A 17737-nucleotide genomic window follows, 5' to 3' on the forward strand; every position below is an offset into this window, starting at 1 on the left:
ATGTGCATGTGCACGTGCACGTCCACGTCCACGTGCGCAAGCTCAGAGCGCCTGTGTTCCCCTGTGTGCACGTACATGTGCATTAGTGTATGCCTGTGTGTTTGTGTGTGTGTGTGTGTGTGTGCCTGTGCATGTGCACGCACGCATGCCATTATAGCTTCTCCCCAATTTGGTGGGCATCATGGCGGAGGCCCTGCACCCTCCTCTATATTGCCACATATGTAATAATATTAATATGGCTGCAGTCAACAAAAGCGGCCCTGCATGCATAATTCATACTATACAAAAGAAAGGTGTCTGGACACAGCAGTATGGAAGCTGCATCCACTGCAATCTGGAAGCTCAATCTCACAAAAAAAGAGAGAAATATCGCCTTTTCCCACCTCCATCCTCTCACTGTTTCCCCATCAGTGTGATAAATGAGAGTTTATTCCGGTGGGAGATGAGATTTTCCTTCCCTCTCTTCCTCTCCATCCATCCTTCACTACTTTGCAACTCTCTCTCTGCCTCTCCCTGCTTTGCATCCTGACCTAGAGGGACCATTCACCCAAAAATGGGAATTTCTGTGGTTTGCTACCACATGGTCTAATCCACAGAACAGTGCCGGAGTTTCACAGAGGGGAAAAAAACCACCCAGACTGCCTGCGTGACGTCATCTCTGCTGTTCACGCTCACCTGAAATGGTGATGGGAACACTTTAGACTACAAGACCACAGTCAAACTAGACCGTAGCTGCACTTCCATTACCCCTGGAATTGTGCAAAAACTAAATATCCCAATAAAAACTGGTAATGGAAACACCTGAACTTCGAAAAACCTCTCAAATATGAAATTTTAGAAATGTCACTTTTATTTTGTGAACAACTGTCATGGAAACGCAGCTTGTAATATCTTGCAGACATTCGGAATGGACAGCACAAGTAGTGTGTTTATACTACTGATTTTTCTATTTCTTTTGTTTGTATTTTCTTTAGCACATCGCTGCCTTAGGCTTTGGTGGTATTGGCATCGGATGGGATTCCTTCCCTCTGTGAAACCCCAGAAAGGTTATGTGGATTAGAAAATGTCACCAGAGCCTCTTGAGGATAGCGAATGGGTGGAATTTCAGTTTGGGGCGAACTATCCCTTTAGCCCTCCTCCTTCACCCTTCCTCTCTCTCTCTGTCTGTGCATTCGTCTCTCCTGTTTGGACCAGCACCACCTACCAAACCTCCGCCGCCACACAGGCACATCAGGGTTGCAGCAGCTGATGCTTCGCTCACTCAAACACGACGGCGTTAAAATTCACGAGTGCAACAAACCCACCGCGCTGTTTTGTTTTTGTTTTGTTCCTCTTATTCTTTTTCTACTCCTTTCCATCCACCCAGCAGAAGGTTGAAGGAAGGAAGGTGGGGGCGGCAGAGGGAGGGAGGGAGGGAGACGCCTTTTGGCGTTGATGAGATGGTGGTGGTGGTGGTGGTGGTGGTGAGGGGTGGAGGAGAGGGGGAGAAGTAGATGAATGGGGGTTGGGGGGGTGTTTACTTTAGAGGTCGGCCCTGCAGTGGCCACCTGAAAATTGTTTTTCTGCAGCGGTGGCAGCAGCGACTGGGAGGGGGGGGGCGGAGGGGAGGGGGGGGGGGTTGTGATGGGGTGGGAGGGTGGTGGGACGACGGGTGGGGGGAGGGGATTAAGGAAGAAGTGGTGGCAAAATATGGAGAAATATGAAAATCTCTGGAATGAGATAAGTGTGTGTGTGCGCGTGTGTGTGTGATTGCACGCGCATGTGTATAGCATGTAGTCATTAAACTCCTCCTCCCCCACCCCCTCACCCCCCTCGCACAAATTAGAGCCGATATTCAGAGGCCACTTTATCTGGACAGACAGACGGTCCTGCAGTGTGGAGCAGCAGGGACAGACTGCCGTGTGCGTTTGTGCGTGCGTGCGTGCGTACGTGCGTGTGTGCGTGCGTGGACACAGAATGAGTCCACGCACGCACACACCCACACAGACACACATGCACACAGACACGCACACGCAGGCTTTTCTTTGAGTGTGTGCGTGTCTGCGCGTGTCGGCGAGCGTGTGAAGGTGCTCGACAGGCAATCACGCCCAACTTTTAGCATTCATGTGTGGCTGTGTGTGTGTGTGTGTGTGTGTGTGTGTGTGTGTGTGTGTGTGTGTGTGTGTGTGTGTGTGTGTCATGTAATTGAGCCCTTTTGAAGGTCAGCTTCCCTCTGTTCCTACTCACTATTGTTGGCTGTTGTGTGTTTTTTTTCCCTTTCTCTCTCTCTCTCTCTCTCTCTCTCTCTCTCTCTCTCTCTCTCTCTCTCTCTCTCTCTCTCTCTCTTCCCCCCCTTTTTTGTCACAAAATGGCCTCCCCGTCCTCACCCCCCTCCCCCGGCCCCTCACTCCTCCTCACCCCACCTCACCCCTCTTCCCCCCCGCGGCGGCTGCAGGCTGGAGGAGTGAAGGACGAATTCTGATCAACCAAAGCCGATACACCCAAAAACAATACAGGGAGCCTAACACGGCCACTCCCCGCACTCTCCTCTTGTCTGTTGTCGCCATATGTGCAGCTTGGCTTTGTGTCGTTGTTGTTTTTTTTTTTTTTTTAATGGCCCCTCCTGTCTGACTTTGTCTTGGAAACAGCAGCGCGACGACTGGAAACGTGCAGAGATTTCAAGCCAAAGTCAGGCTGACATTTATAGCCGTGTCATGTGGGGTCAGAGCAGCCTCGGAAGGAACAAATGCACAAAGACAACGCAGCAAGTTCCAATGCTTTGATCACAGACACGTTTCTGTTTTTTTAAGAAATGCGCAAATATTTTGCGTTTCGTTTTGTTGTCACACAATTCTACAGACATCGAGAAAAAAAAAATGTTGCAATTCTTCATCAACAACCGTCAGCAAAGGCACGTTATGACTATTTAAATATATTTCACAACAAGCTCCTCAGCATCTCCGTTACGAAACGTCACAGAATCTCCCGGCGCAAACCGAGTCACACTCCTCACCAATCAGGCGTCACCCCGCGGACGGCCGCGTTGGGACTGACGGTGAGAAAATCTCACTTTTCAAAGCGACCTTGAGACTTTGTCTGGACCCACAATTGCATTGTGCACTTTCAAACTTAATCAAAAGGCTGGGTTTTGTGCGGCCGGCTTGCAGCTCTGAATTCATTTTGCTGCTGAAGACTGTTGGAAATCTGCTGCTGGTGCAGGTGTGTCACAGCACTGGCCACTCGAGTGCTTTGGGTTGGTTTTTTTTTGCTTCCCTTTCTTTCTGTGTATCTGGCAGATGGCAAATTCTCCACCGTCACAGCGCCCCCTAGCCTCTGGCCTTTTCTCTGCTGTTTCCTCTTTAGATATTTTTATACTATAGATGAATTTATGCTCTCAGTGACTCAATTTAGATTGTTTTTTTTTCAGTGTGTGCAAAAAAAACACAAATCTGAAAATGTTTGTGATGGGCAATGGGTTGGTGCCACTCCCCCAGCCAGGTTTGGGTTATTCCCCCTGAGTCTGTGTTGGGATTTGTGTAGTTGTTTTGTCACTTTGAAAACATGAAGAACTAGGAGGAATATTAATCAGTGTTTTTTTTTTCAGGAGGCAGCAAACACAGGGCTAAATATTTTGTTTTACAGAGTTCAAGAAAGTTTTTGGGGGCATTAAACGGTGCCACGTTGCTCCATTAGTCTTGACAAGCAAGTCTATTAAAGCCTCTTTACCTTTACGTTGAGGCGGCACATGTTGAGGGCACCACATTCTTCTTCTCTGGACGTCCTCACAACTTTTTACGCCGGCGCTGCTCCTCAGCTTCTCATTGGCTGGTTGCTGCCACTGCTGCACGGCGCGGCGGCGGCGGCGGTGAGGAAGGAAGAATGGGCTGTTGCCTAGCAATCTGGTTGCCATAGATACGAAAGCCAGGCTCCCTCCTAAAGAGTGTACGGTTATGTACATTGAAATAAAGAGAGAGAACGAGCGACAGAGGGAAGACGGAGGGATGGAGAGAGGGGCTAGAGACGGAGAGACAGAAGACGGACCGGAGTTGGAATGCAGGAGGAGGAAGAGAGGAGGAAACGAAGGAGGAGGTGAAGGAGGAAGAGGAGGAGGTGAAGGAGGAAGAGGAGGAGAAGAAGGAGACACAGAGGAGTTCACTAGGAGTAACAAAGAACAGGAGACAAGAGAGAGAGAGAGAGGGAGAAAGAGAGAGGTCGAGAAAGAAGCTGAGAGTTATACAAAGAACAAAAACACACACACACACACACACACACACACACACACACACGCACGCTCCATCTCTTCATGATTCATCATATACATTCCCCCAGACAGTTGGAGCGGTGAAGGCTGGGTAATACTGGAGTCGGCTTCATTTGCTATTCTGTCTCAACATGCAGTGCTGCGGCTTCGCAGGCTGCTTGTTTTGTGGTTCCTCACTTGTCTTGTCCGTGTTTGGATAAAGCCTCCACACCGCAACCAAGCCTCCAAACCCACCAATCGACACCAACCACCCCGGAGCACCCCTCCCCTCCCCTCCCCTTTCCTCCTCTCCCTCCCGCCCTCCCCTCCCGACTCTGCCCATCTCTGTCTGCCGTAGCCACCGCCGTCACTGGCTGCGAGTGTGAAAGTGTTCATTGTGCCTCAGTTCAGTCGAATGTTTTGAATTTTAATACTCAAAACCACTTGTCAAGCCCATGGAGTGCGGCGCAAAAATGTTTAAAAAAAAAAATGTGCGGTCTGTTCAGGTGGTTAAGAAGGAGAAGAAGAAGAAGAAGAAGAAGAAGAAGAAGAAGAAGAAGAAGAAACGGCTCACAAGCCACAGAAAGTGAAACCTGTCTCACCGAAAACCAAAACATTTGAAAGGCAGATTTATTTTTCTGTGTTTGGCACTGACTGCGCCCCCACCCCCTACTCCTCCCTCCTCACCACCCCCCCCCCTCCCACTTTTTTTGTTCTTCCTCTGCGCTGCCGGTACGGCTGGTCACTTTCTGACATTTCCACACGACAGCAGTGTGGCCGACACATTCTAGAGGACCATGTGAGCTTGGGCGTAATTCAAAACAGGATTTCACAGTCACATTCCCAGCCGTCTCTCCATCCCTCCATCCCTCCACCCCCCCCCCCCCCCCAAAAAAAAAAAACTCCCCCGCCCTAACTCCACCCCCTCCCCTTCCCCACCCTCTCCCTCCCCTCCCTTCTCTCCCTGGAACCAAATAGGATTAATAATTTGCATTTTAACTCTTCGCTGACAGGGATACGGGGCTTTTTTTTTCTGAGTGGCCCCCTGTTCAAGTGTTCTGCCATCGCGGAAGCGTCTGCACAAAAGTGCAGCGTCTTGTCGGGATCCATGAGATTTCCCGACGTCGCCTGATTCATCGCGGCCGTTACAGTGCGTCGCACTGAAGTGTGCAGCGGCCCGAGGGCCTGCGCTGCAGGACTCGTGCGTGTGTGTGTGTGTGTGTCTGCAGGTCATTGTGATTACAAAGCATCCCATAGATCAAGTTTTATTGCACCCCCCCAAACTGCTACCCCCCTGCTCCCCCTCTCCTGCTTTGCAATGTCATCGGGCTCACGTTGCACGGCCCCGCGCGCACGCACACACACACACAACTAATGCATGTGTGAGTCCGGACCCACAATGCACCGGGAGTTATGCAACTTGCTGAGTGGACATGAGCAGGGTGGGGGTAAAGAAAAGTAGTGCTTGCGTGTGAGCTTGGGTGAGCGGTGGGAGAGTGCAGGGTTGGTGGGGGGTGCAGAGGATGGAAGCAGGCGAGGAAATGGGTTAAAAAAAAAGAGGAAGAGCCAAACGTGGCACTGGTGCAGGCATTACTGTGACAACAGATGGATTGCAGGAAAGAGTTCCAATTTCCTCTTTGAGAGTAAAGCAGGGGAAAGAAGGGGGGGAGGGGAATTAGATAGGGGGAGAACCAAATAAGGAAAGGGAAGTTTGAAAAAAGAGAGAGAGGGAGAGAGAGAGAAGCACAATGAAGTGCAGAGGAGAGGAGATCAAATCAGCAGCAGAGAGAGCAGCAGCAATAATGAAAACGCATGAAAGTGCAACGAGGAAGAGGGAGGAAGAAGAGAGGACGGGGGGAGAGAGGGGAGCGAGGGAGTGAGGGAGAGACAGGAAGACGGTGACTTTTCATCTGTGACTGTCGCTTTCCATCTCACTGCGTCTCTGCCTCCTTGTCAACATACAAAAAAAAAAACCCCAAAGACGTCTCCTCGAGCGTTTTAGCGCTGCAGGTCTGTGAGAATCTGAATGTTTAGTGGCAAAATAGCTCTGAAGAGTAGAGAGTCTGCCTAACGGTAATTATGTGTGTGTGTCTGTGTGTGTGTGTCTGCGCACACGTGCGTGTGTACGTGTTCGGAGGCCTCTCATTCATCACATTAAGGAGAGCAGGTGGGGGATGGGACTGGAAGTGGACAGCACAAGTTATTATGCAAAGGGCTGGTTGTAAATCTTTGAGTGTGGGTGTGTGTGTGTATGTGCGTGTGTGTGTGTGTGTGTGTGTGTGTGTGTGTGTGTGTGTGTGCGTGCGCGGAAACTCAACTGTACGTGTGTGGTAGTTGGAGTTTTCACCTATGTGTGTGTGTGTGTGCGTGTGTGTGTGTGTCTGCTCATTCCTGAGAGGCTCTCCTCATTAAGCAGCAGGGCGACAGGAGTGCAGCGTGTGTGTTTTCACACACCGCTGCCCCGATACAACGGGCAACACTCTTTTATTCCCTTCCGAGCCGCCGTCTCTGTCTTTTCTATGCGGGAAATCTTTACTCTCATTTTGAACTTCTTCTTTCTTTCTGTTTTTTTTTTTTTTTTTTTTTTTTTTTTTTACATCCGCAGCTTCACTACTCATCACGCCTGCAGTGCTGAGGTGCTTCACACTCTTTTGGTTTTCTCGGCTTGGTCTATCTGCAGTTAGTTTGCTGATATCCAGTCTAACAGTCCTCTGGACACACGTACAGTCTTCACCCACTGGTGCAGTTTTGTTTTTGTTTGTTTGTGCAGTTCGACCTGGGTCAGACCCGAAGCTCAGTCAGCACTGGGCATCGCTGGAGCGGACCTGCTTGCAAAGCTTGCAGCACTGCGCCTGTTTTTCTCCGCATGATGTGAAGCAACACGTTGTTCACCAGACCTGCATCCGCTGAACGTGCTGTGAACGGATGATCTGAGCCCAGACGGTGGCCGCAGCTACAAGGAGACGTTGGTTTCATTCTGGAAAACACAAACTCCAAGCCTGCTCCAAAAGACAAAAAACCCCTCCATCACGTCTGGATTCCCAAACTTGCGAAATGGAACCACACAAAAAGGGGGAAACAGGCCAAATCTGGCAACCCGGCAATCTGATGTCGACCAGGGCAAAACCAAGGCCTTAATTGTTTTTTTAAACGACTAAAAGACCAGAGATGAAAAATCTACAACACCAAGATTTGCCATGAATCGCGTTTCGGGTGACAGTCTTCCTGTCAGCTGTTTTAAATGCGTTTATTTTCGTATTTTTGTGATTTGTGAATTTTTTTTTGTTGTGATTTGTGATTTTCTTTTTTGCTTCAGTGCCTCGAGTGGCCACTGGGAAAAATTGGCACGCTGCCATATTGCCAGTTTGGTATCCAGTTCTTATCATACATCCGAGGGCAAAACAAACTGCAGGTGCGAGTGACCCTCGTGCACGGGTTTGCACACGTCCCTGTGAAATCACACAACAGTGTGAATAGCAGAAGCCGACGAAACTGAAGTTTCACGCAGCCGTTTGAATATCGCAACGAATCAATGAGGACGGAGGCAAAATAGAGAGATGGGGGGAGCCGGTGAGAAGAAGACCGCAAAACATTAATGGGACGAATAATGAGAAAAGTCAACGGGCCGGCCTGTTTGTCTGCGTGCGTGCGTGTGTGCAGAGGACGAGATTATCGAGCGGCCGCGGCTTCGCCTGCAGTATTGATTCCAGTCCAGGAGTTTGGGAGGAGAGAGTCAGACAGACAGACAGACAGACAGACAGACAGAGCGGAGGAGAGCATCGGGTCATTTGTTTGTTTTTTTTCTGTTTTTTGTGTTTTTTGTATTCCAACCCGGCACTTTCCTCACTCAGGACGTTGACTACCGGCTTAGCTTTACGTTTGATTCCACCCGGAAATCGAAACATGTCACGTCACCGCGTCGGCCCGATCTGGAGACAGCTGGAGAAACAAAAACATGAGGCTCAAACAAGGCTGATGTCAAGTTCTCACCCTTCACTAAGTCATTGGGATGATTTAACTTTGCAAGAGCAGTGCGTCTTATTTTCCTTATTCAAAATGTTTTCGATGGATCAGAAAAAAAGAAAAGCAATGAAAATGAAAAAAAAGTTAGATATCTGGAAACTGTTGCATAATCAGCAGGTTTGTGATGCTGATAACAATCAGTTCATTGTCAATGGGCAAATGGAAAAATGGGCAAAAATGTAAAATATGTAAAACAAGCAAAAAGCAAGACGATCTCTCTGATTCCCAGCTTCAGTCTCATTTTTGACCAAGTCAACCAAACGCTTCGACGCATCCACAAATTCATAAAAGTGGAACCCCCCCCAAAAATACACATATATAAAATAAGAAATGTGAGAATGGGAATTTGGGCATTAAGTGGGGGAAAAAAATTAAACCCCGCAAAAAAGAAGATGAAGCAGCGGCGGTTCGGAGAGGGAAATAACAATGCGAGGTGGTGAGGAGCCGAAGAAGAGGGGAGAGAATGAGTTAGATTAGAGGCAGAAGAGGGAGAAAGGGGGGTGGGGGAGTTGGAAGGGGGTGCGGTTGGGAGGGGGGAGGGGCATTTGGGGATTCGTCTCTAGCTGGATAATTCCCAGGGGAATCTCTCCGCTGCTCTCCTGCTCCCGAAAGCTGTGAAGTGTGCGGTTCTGCTCGCACTCCTCCTGGTAATTGGAAGAGGGGTGAGGAGGAGGAGGAGGAGAAGGAGGAGGAGGAGGAAGAAGAAGAGAGGAATGGAGGAGGGGGGTGAAGAGAGGGATATAGGAGTAGGAGGAGAGGAGAGAGATGGAGGAGGAAGAGAGGGAAGAGGAGAGGGAAGAGGAGAAAAAGGAGAAGGATGCAACATGGGATGAGGAGGGGGATGTAGGAGAAGGAGGAGGAGATGGAGGAGAGGGGTGAGGAGAGGAGGAAAGGGGTGGATGTGAGGTAGAGGAGGAGGAGAAGAGGGATGGAGGAGGGGGATATAGGAGGAGGAGGAGAGGAGAGGGATGGAGGAGGAGGTGGAGGAGAGGGATGGAGGAAAGAGGGGGATGAGAAGAAAAGGACTGATGGGAGAAAAGGTAACCAACAGTAACAAGGTGGATGGAAGAGTAAACATTTTTTTTTTAAAGAAACTGACTCCTGCCATTCTAATCATTTTTTTCTGCCTATTAGTTCGCTCCTCTTCACCCCTCCCCCCCCCATTCCCCCAACCTTCCTCCCTCCTTCCATTCCATCTTTCGACGCCGCTTGCGTGTCTGTTGTTGTGGGCGGCCTCTGAAACATGGCCACAGGCGTTTAATCATTGATGGAGTTTTTTTTTTTTTTTCTTTCCTTTTTCTCCTCCCGCCTCTCCACATCAGCGCAGGCGGGCAGGCGGGCAGGCAGGCCAGCGGGCAGCCCCGACTCACTCGCATGTGTCAGGACCTGCTGATTCATTCTCTAGAGCACCCGCGAGCGTGCACGTACGCGCACGCACCTGCACGTAGCAGGCACCGGCACAAAGGCAAACAAGAGAGACGCTGAAACGCCGCCGCCGAGAGCCGCCGCCTGTGTGTGTGTGTGTGTGTGTGTGTGCACGTGCACGTGCGTTCGTAGCCGCTGCACACGCATGTGTATCTGTCTGGTTTATCCCACCGGGAAGCGCGAGGGCCCCGATGTGCGGCGCGGTGAGCCCAAATAAAAGCAGGCGAGATAAAAAGCAGTTTATTTGACCAGAGCGAGGAGACGTGTTTGCGTTGGCTCAGGGCCCCAGCGCCACATATGTCTCTGCAGCTTTAACCCCCCCCACCCTACCCCCCACCACCACCACCACCCCCGCCCCCCCGCTACACTCGGTAAACATCTGGCTGTGTTGTTCTTTTTTAAAGTAAACGGGCCTATAGTGCCGGCCGCCCACTCTTTCCTCTGCAGCGCCGTACAGCAGCTCAATGAGGGATTAATAAGGCTGAAATCTTTGTTCTTTGGCTGCGCTGGCAGCGCGGCTCCAGGAATGCTGACATGAACGTCGGACATGCACGGCGGAAACATTTTCCCCTATTTTTTTTTTTTTTTAGACAAAAAATAAATAAAAAAATGCCGGAGCAATCGTGTTGGCATCAAAGTCAAAGTCGGTTGGTGTTAATATTCATCGCGCATTATTTCTCTGCGTTTTTTTATTTATTTATTTTTTTTTTAGATTTCCACCAAACTTGTTAGCACGTCTTTCAAAGCCAAGCAGATAAGATCAAGTCCTTTGCAAACCGAACTGGCCGGTTTGGGCGTTTTATTCTTTCCCCTGCAGTACCACGAGTGACAATTGGGGAAAGAAGGCCGACGAGATGTCGCGACTTTGCTTGAATGTGCAAACTACAGCAGTGTTGCACAGCAACATGCTAGCCACTTGCGAGTGCTTGTTATTTTGCTCCACAACAAAGAGTGGCAAAGACCCGCCCAGACTTGATTCTGATTGGCCACCGCCCCCTGCCCTGCCTCCACCGCTAGCCCCAACATTCCAATTAGTGTCACTCAGCACACTGAGTCATAATTAGAAGGTAAGTGCGAGCATGTTGGCTTGGTGATTCAACTTTAAAATATATATATATATGTTTAACCAACCAAAGTGCAGCACAATATTCTGTACTCGTCTTGACTCAAGGGTTGCAACCATACAAAGGGAATTTTCAGCCTCTGCTTACAATGCCTGCCCACACTCAACAGACAGCACCAACCCTCCACAGCCCCCTGAATTAAACATCACCAGCGCGTCATCTCGGCTGTATATGACATGAAAGACCTCTTTGACATTCTGCTGATTTTTAATAAAAGAGTTTGGGTGGGGGGGGGTTGGGGGTGGTGGTGGTGGTGGTGAGGGGGTGGGGGGGTGGGTGGTGCAGGACATATCTGCTTAATCTTCGTGAGCGCACGCAGTATTACAGGTCCGATGATGTGCAGCCAGGTAATTCTTTTTTTAATATGATGAAACACCCTTCATTTGAAAAACACTGCTGACACCAGCATGATCGTTAATGCCCCCCCCCCCCCCAACAAAAAAGAGATTATTGAGAATTATGACGTCCGACTCAGTGAACCCGCCGCACTGACAAAAAAAAAAAAGCTTCATTATTATTATTCCTATTGGACAACGAAACCCCAAAAACGTAACGACTTTCTCATTAATGTCGAACTTTCCTGCGTTAGTTCAGAGAACCTTTTGCTCCCACCCGCCTCACAACAACATTATTCCTGTTGCTGAATTCTGCAGCTGCAGGTACTGCCCCCCCCCCCCCCCCCCCACACACACACACACACACATACACACACTCCCTCCTCAACCCCCTCTCCCCCTCCCCCTCCCGCCTCTCTACTTCTCTGTCTGTGAGTCTGTCCATCCGTCTGCGTGTCTCTCATCCTGATCAGAGAGCTGCATCTTTATTTATTTATTTATTATTTTATTTCTCGGAGGATTAAAACAGCCGGGCCCTGTGGAGCAGGAACCCAATCTCTCCCTCGCTCCTCCTCCTCATCCCCCCCCCCCCTCCTCTTCCTTCTTTCCTTCTCGCCCCCCCCCCAACAAATCACCCCCAACCTGGCAGCAAAACCAGAACAGGCCCCACCCTGAAATGGACGGATTACATGCCTCTGTGTGTCTCTCACGTCTCACATCACCTGGAGCGCCGTCCGTCTGTCTGACTGTCTCTCTCTCTGTCTGTCTGTCTGTCTGTCTGCTGCTGCTGCTACTTATCTTTTGTCTGGCAGGACAAACGGCGTGGCTTTTTCTTCGACTGTGTGCGCACACGTCTGAATGCGTTGCCTACGTTATGCCGCTCTTGTTGTTGCGGTGAGTCACAGTCGAAGGTGCGCGTGCGTCCGGGGGGCTGATACGTCCTCCAGACTCAAGACGACGCACATGCACAAAAAAATTAAACGGTGCTCTGCAGCACCGTTATGTGATTGCTTCCATTAAAGTGATTATGCAATCAGCAGCGGCGCAGCTCTGACAGACAGACAGACATGAAAGCAGGGGGTAGATACGGAACACACGCGCACACACACACACGCGCGCACATATATACACACCTACGCAAATATAAACACGCACGTATGCGCGGCAGCAGTGGAGCAGCCAGGGTTGATTCTCGCTCCAGTTGGTGACGGTTACAAAACACGTGGAGCCGCTCTGCTCCCCGTGACAGCCGGCCCACCCCGGCCCCTGACCTCGGGCAAGGCCCTGCTTTTGAATGAAATCCCTAAAATTAAACGATAAAGTTGTGACAAGCGGCCATAATTTCCTCGCTTCACCCCCCCCCCAAAAAAAATCATCAAACTGAGTTTCTCACCCGCCGTGTGTTCGGACAGCTCGTCCTTCCACTCTTGATTGCCAAGCGGGCCTCAGGTTCTTCGATTGTGAGGTTGCCAATCAGTGTGTGAGAGTGAACCTGGCTCATCCAGAACAGGTGTTCAAAACCAGGTCGTCACCCAGCAGGGCACGTCCCGAACTGAGGAGCTGTAAGAGGAAAAAGTTTGCTTGGTTTGACACAAACGATCAACAGTCTTACCAGGGAATGTGTATATTTTTTGACTTTCAGTCACTTTTTCACTTTGAGAGTTGGTGTGTCCAAACTTTTGACTGGTAGTGTATGTATACGTGCTCCTTTACTGAGAAACAGCAGATCTAAATCTGGGATAATAACCAACCAGTTTACCCTCAGCGAATGCGCTGATGCATTCTATTCTATTCTATTCTATTCTATTGACAACATACTGAAGTGCACGTTTCTCCTCTCTCCAGCCAAGAAAGCGGCGGACGGCTCGGTCATCGCCAACGGCTACTGCGACTTCTGCCTGGGAGGCTCCAAGAAGACGGGCTGCCCCGAAGACCTTATCTCCTGTGCAGACTGTGGACGCTCAGGTAGGGCTCCACTGAACGGGATGATTGGCAGGAGGAAGGAGGTCCTCTGCTGATGGAAGGTTTCAGTTGTGGAACACAGCAGAGTTGCCGTTTGCCACATGAATAATTTACCACACGAATCGAGACGTTCAGACGTTCGAATCGCTATTACGCTCAAGTTGATGGACCATACCAGTGTTTTGTTGTTTTGTTTTGTTTTTTTGTTTTTCATTTTGTCTTGGCCTGCTACAAATCATGCTTTCGAAATCTCATTTGCTGTGATGTTTCTCATTTTAAAGGTCTATTTCAAACTTTTTTATAGGCCGTCTTCAGTTGGCATTATTACCTGAGTTTAAGTTTTAGAAATCCTTGAAACTGCAGGGTACTAATTTTTACTGAAAGACAACCATGCATATGAATACTTCAGTCACTCTGAACTGTGCTGTCTGTCCAGGTAGTCTATGTAAACAAAGCAAGCCAACGCATTGGAACAGCAAACTGGACATTGCTGCATATCTTTCCTTTAATGGCCACCATACGACAAATATACATTCAGAGGTTCTTTTACACATGGCAGCCACATTTCTGATAAAAAAATAAATAAAAAAAATGGTGCAATTATTAATTCAAGAAACCAAAAGGTCGACACGAACCTTTACCTGATGTGTATTTTCAGGCACTTTTCAATTTGTCTTTTTATTATATGTCAAACAAAAAAAAAAAAAATGTTTTGGCATTGAAATAAGAATGGTTGGATGTGACCTTGTCAAGCAAAAAGAAAAACCACTCACCAGTTGTGACATGAGAACTGTTCTCTCTCAGTATGTATCATAGTTGTGAATGACAAACACTCATTTTTTAATTTGAGCAAAGTGAAAGCATGTGAAAGTTGGTTTGTTTTCCTCCCCTCACTATGGTTGTGTTGTTTTTTTTTTCATTATTCGCCTCTTTTATTCTTTTGAATGTGTTTGGTTATTTTGTATATACAGTATGTACATGCTGAGACTGATGTGTATGTGGTGCAGAATCTTTTGTATTTGACACTCGAGTGCATGTACTGTACATATATTTATTTTCCCCACATGTTCATCATTAAAAATAAAAAGAAACGGAAACTTAAAACTGTCCGTGATTTGTAGTGAATGGGCTGCTGCATGCAAACATTGGTATGGTCCTTTAATCTTTAGCCACCCACACGGAAGACAAATGACTGAGAGGAAATGGGGGAGACGGAACAATATCACTATTATCATTATTGTTATCTTGTAAAAGCAAGTGTGTGGGAGAAGAAAAATCTATAATAATAAGGTCAGGAGAGAGATTGTTTTTTTTAGGTGTTTAAGAAGTGGATTGCAGTTGAAAGGCTCATTTATTTTCCTATTACAGCTGCACGATTATTTCAGAAAAAGGTGTTGAACAGTTTTCACAAGCAAATTTAATAAAGAGCAACTTTTAAAGGTCTCATATTTCAGGCTTTTTCAGAACTTTATTTATCATCCCAGAGTGCAGCGGCGCTGTCTTGCTCCATAATTAATAATAAATTCCAAAGATGTCTTGGAAATTGCATATTTAGTCTTTTGTCCACAGCCTCCTGCAAAAAAAATAAGCAAACAAAAAAAAAATTGCATTTCAGCTTCCCGCTGGATCTTCTCTTCTGTGTTGGACCTTCAAGGACAACTAGAAGGTGGTCTGACAAAGACGGCTGTGAAGGTTGTTCACGAGACTGGGAGAGGTATCGGCACCCTTTGTGACATCACAAAGTGCCATATTCCAGAGCTGGGCATTCTAGCGGAGGCTGTGTGGAAGGCACAAAAAAAAAAAACCCCGATGGATAAATAAATCACCTGCACGAGAGGGAAGATGGATGGCTGAGCTTAAAATACAGGAAGCCATGGTGAAAAACGGTGTGTGTGTGTGTGTGTGTGTGCGCCTGCCCAGGCCATCCGTCCTGTCTGCAGTTCACAGTGAACATGACGGCTGCGGTGAGGACATATCGCTGGCAGTGCATCGAGTGCAAGTCCTGCAGCCTGTGCGGCACCTCCGAGAACGACGTAGGATCATCGCGTTGACTCTCATCACACACCCGCACGCACAAAAACACACATACAGTAATATAAAACAACATCTCACACCAGCATACACGCGCGCAACGAGACAGAGTCGCTGGGTCAGTCGGTCTGACTGTAACGAAAAGGATCAAATCTTTTTGAAATGGCCGGAGGAGACAGAAATGAAGAGAGCAATAAACTGGAGCCTTGTCCAGGGTGCAACCAGGCCTTTGCCTTGGATAGCACCACTGCAGCACATGCAGTGATAGAAAGTGGGTGGATGACCTATCACCAAGTCTCTGTAAGCTCGAATATTGTTGGACACATTGTCGATACCAACATCACGCGTGGCACATACTGTATTTCGTGGAGATAAATATAAAAAAAAAAAGGGAAAATTTCCAAACTCAGCCAATAGCTGATAGCTAGCCAGTCGCGCGTGTCTTTGGATTGTTGGAGTAGCTGTGGAGAACCGACACAGACTCAGTGGAGAAGCGGAACATTCCAAACAGAAAGCCCCCGGCCCAGACCCGGGAATTGAACCGCAGCACAGTTGTTTCCCTCCTTGGCGTCTTTTCCAAATTGCAAATAGCCCCGAACGAACTGGCGCTCTCATCGTTTTATTGCCATCTTCAGTTTCTTCTCTTGCCGCCGCGACACACTGCACAAGTCTGACTCATTCTTTTATCGCATCTCAGACCTTTGACTCGTCACGCGGCACATACACACGCGTCTCACTGCGCGCTGCACAGATAACGGCACGGTTACGTCACGCCACATATAAATAATCCTCTCAACATCTCCTCCGTTTTCAGGACCAGCTGCTCTTCTGCGACGATTGTGACAGAGGCTACCACATGTACTGCCTGAGCCCGCCCATGTCCGAACCACCAGAGGGTGCGTATTGTAACAGCAAGGACGATAATGACGATGATGATGATGATGATGATGATGAATGCAACTGCAGCGGCCGTGAGACACGACTTTGCAAATGTTGATGATGTCACAGGCGAGTGCGTGCTCAAACTGCACAGCCCGGAGCAAAGTGGAGTTATATAACAGTTTGTAATGTAGGTGGCGGAGCAGAGAGAAGTAATTGCACAGAGCACCCGCGGGACTGGCGGTGAATCCACATCCCTGCGTGGAAACATCTCCGATCCCAGCGGCCGGCACCGGAGTAGGGTGGCGAAAACAGTCGCAAAAAAAACACCCGAAACAGTGAAGATTCAAAAAGATTCAAAAAGATTCAAAACCCCTCGGTTGTCCATCTGTGGACGTAAGATGGCTGCCGCTGCTTTTGGACGCTTTGCTTTTCTTTTTTTTTGTTGTTTTTTTTTGTTGTTGAGAGCACAAACAGTAGTAGAGGAGATAATGTGTTTGTTTCCATGGCAAAAGTGCCACTTGCCTGAACGCACAGCAGCAGCTTCACTCCAGCCTATCAATGTCACTCTCTGCCCACGCGCCCATCGCCCACTTCCAGCCGTCCTCCAGAGGATCAACACACTCTGTCCCCTCCTAGGACACCTTCCGCTATCCCCAGGGTGTTTTCTTATTTTTATAAATTTATCACTTATATTTTTTTTTCTCATTTCTCATACTCAGAAGACTTATGGCTGCTTTTTTGTTTTTTAAAGAGAAGGAGAAGAAGAAGAAGAAGAAGAAGAAGAAGAAGAAGAAGAAGAAGAAAGGCAAAAAAAGACCCGTCTCAAGTTTAATTAATGTCACAAATCCTGCGCTCAAATCCAAACGGAACTACTTGTCAAATCCCCGGCATCCGCAAATTACAGCCGCAGCATGTGGTGTTTAAACATGGTGCTTTAATTTGCTTTAACGCTCTGTCTAAAAATGAGGCAACTAATCCAGGCAGGGCTTTACGACGGCAGGCAGGCGACTGAACTTCTGATCTCGCTGTGTGTGTGTGTGTGTGTGTGTGTGTGTGTGTGTGTGTGTGCGTGTGTGTGTGTGTGCTGTTACAGGAAGCTGGAGCTGTCATCTGTGTCTGAGACAACTGAAGGAGAAGGCCTCGGCCTACATCACCCTCACCTAATCGGCCCCCGGCTGGACCCCTCCTCCCTCGCCCTCCTCTGGCCCCTCCCACTTCAGCCCTCGCGTCGCCACCCCTCTCTGTGCCTCAGCTGCCCTTCCCTCCCCCATCCCTCCCCTCTTACGCGCCATCATAAACTGTCCGGGTGACCTTTGACACGACTCAGCACACGGCGCTGCACCGATTCTGGAACGTCCGCCAATCTGGAGCCAACCTTTTTATTTTATTTTTATGTGTGTGTGTGTGTGTGTGTGTGTGTGTGTGTGTGTGCGCGCACGTGCGCGCATGCGTGCGCGTCGCTCTCCCTTCCCCTAGCGCGGCCCGGCCCGCCCCCACCCCCACCCCCACCCCGCCGCCTCGCTCTCTCACTCTCTTGCTCGCTCGCCCGGTCAGTCGGTCTCAGCAGAGGAATTCATCAGCTGGCAATAAGTTTTGCTCGCGAGACTCACACTCCAGCCTTCCAAGGGCACTTCAGAGGCCGACCACTCCACAGGAAGCCCTCTTAAGGGTCCTCGGAAGAGCCCTAATGATCTTCGGCTGCAACTCAGTCAAGTAGCGCGCGCGAATTAATAAGA

At 48.8% G+C, this 17737-nt stretch overlaps 1 protein-coding gene across 1 annotated transcript in view; it reads left to right on the forward strand.

Annotated features, from left to right (window-relative positions):
- The window catches only part of dpf1 (double PHD fingers 1), a 37698-nt gene extending 20273 nt beyond the window's left edge, over positions 1-17425 (forward strand). The window contains 4 exon segments of the mRNA XM_076049748.1: positions 12972-13091; positions 15009-15121; positions 15934-16015; positions 17095-17425. Of these exon segments, the coding sequence (XP_075905863.1) occupies positions 12972-13091; positions 15009-15121; positions 15934-16015; positions 17095-17165 (386 nt within the window). The 3' untranslated portion in view covers positions 17166-17425.
- The last annotated feature ends 312 nt before the right edge of the window (positions 17426-17737 follow it).

Source organism: Nelusetta ayraudi, unplaced genomic scaffold, assembly GCF_046127955.1.
Source record: "Nelusetta ayraudi isolate G7.1 ecotype Tasmania unplaced genomic scaffold, CSIRO-AGI_Nayr_v1 ptg000120l, whole genome shotgun sequence".
NCBI classification, from domain to species: domain Eukaryota; kingdom Metazoa; phylum Chordata; class Actinopteri; order Tetraodontiformes; family Monacanthidae; genus Nelusetta; species Nelusetta ayraudi.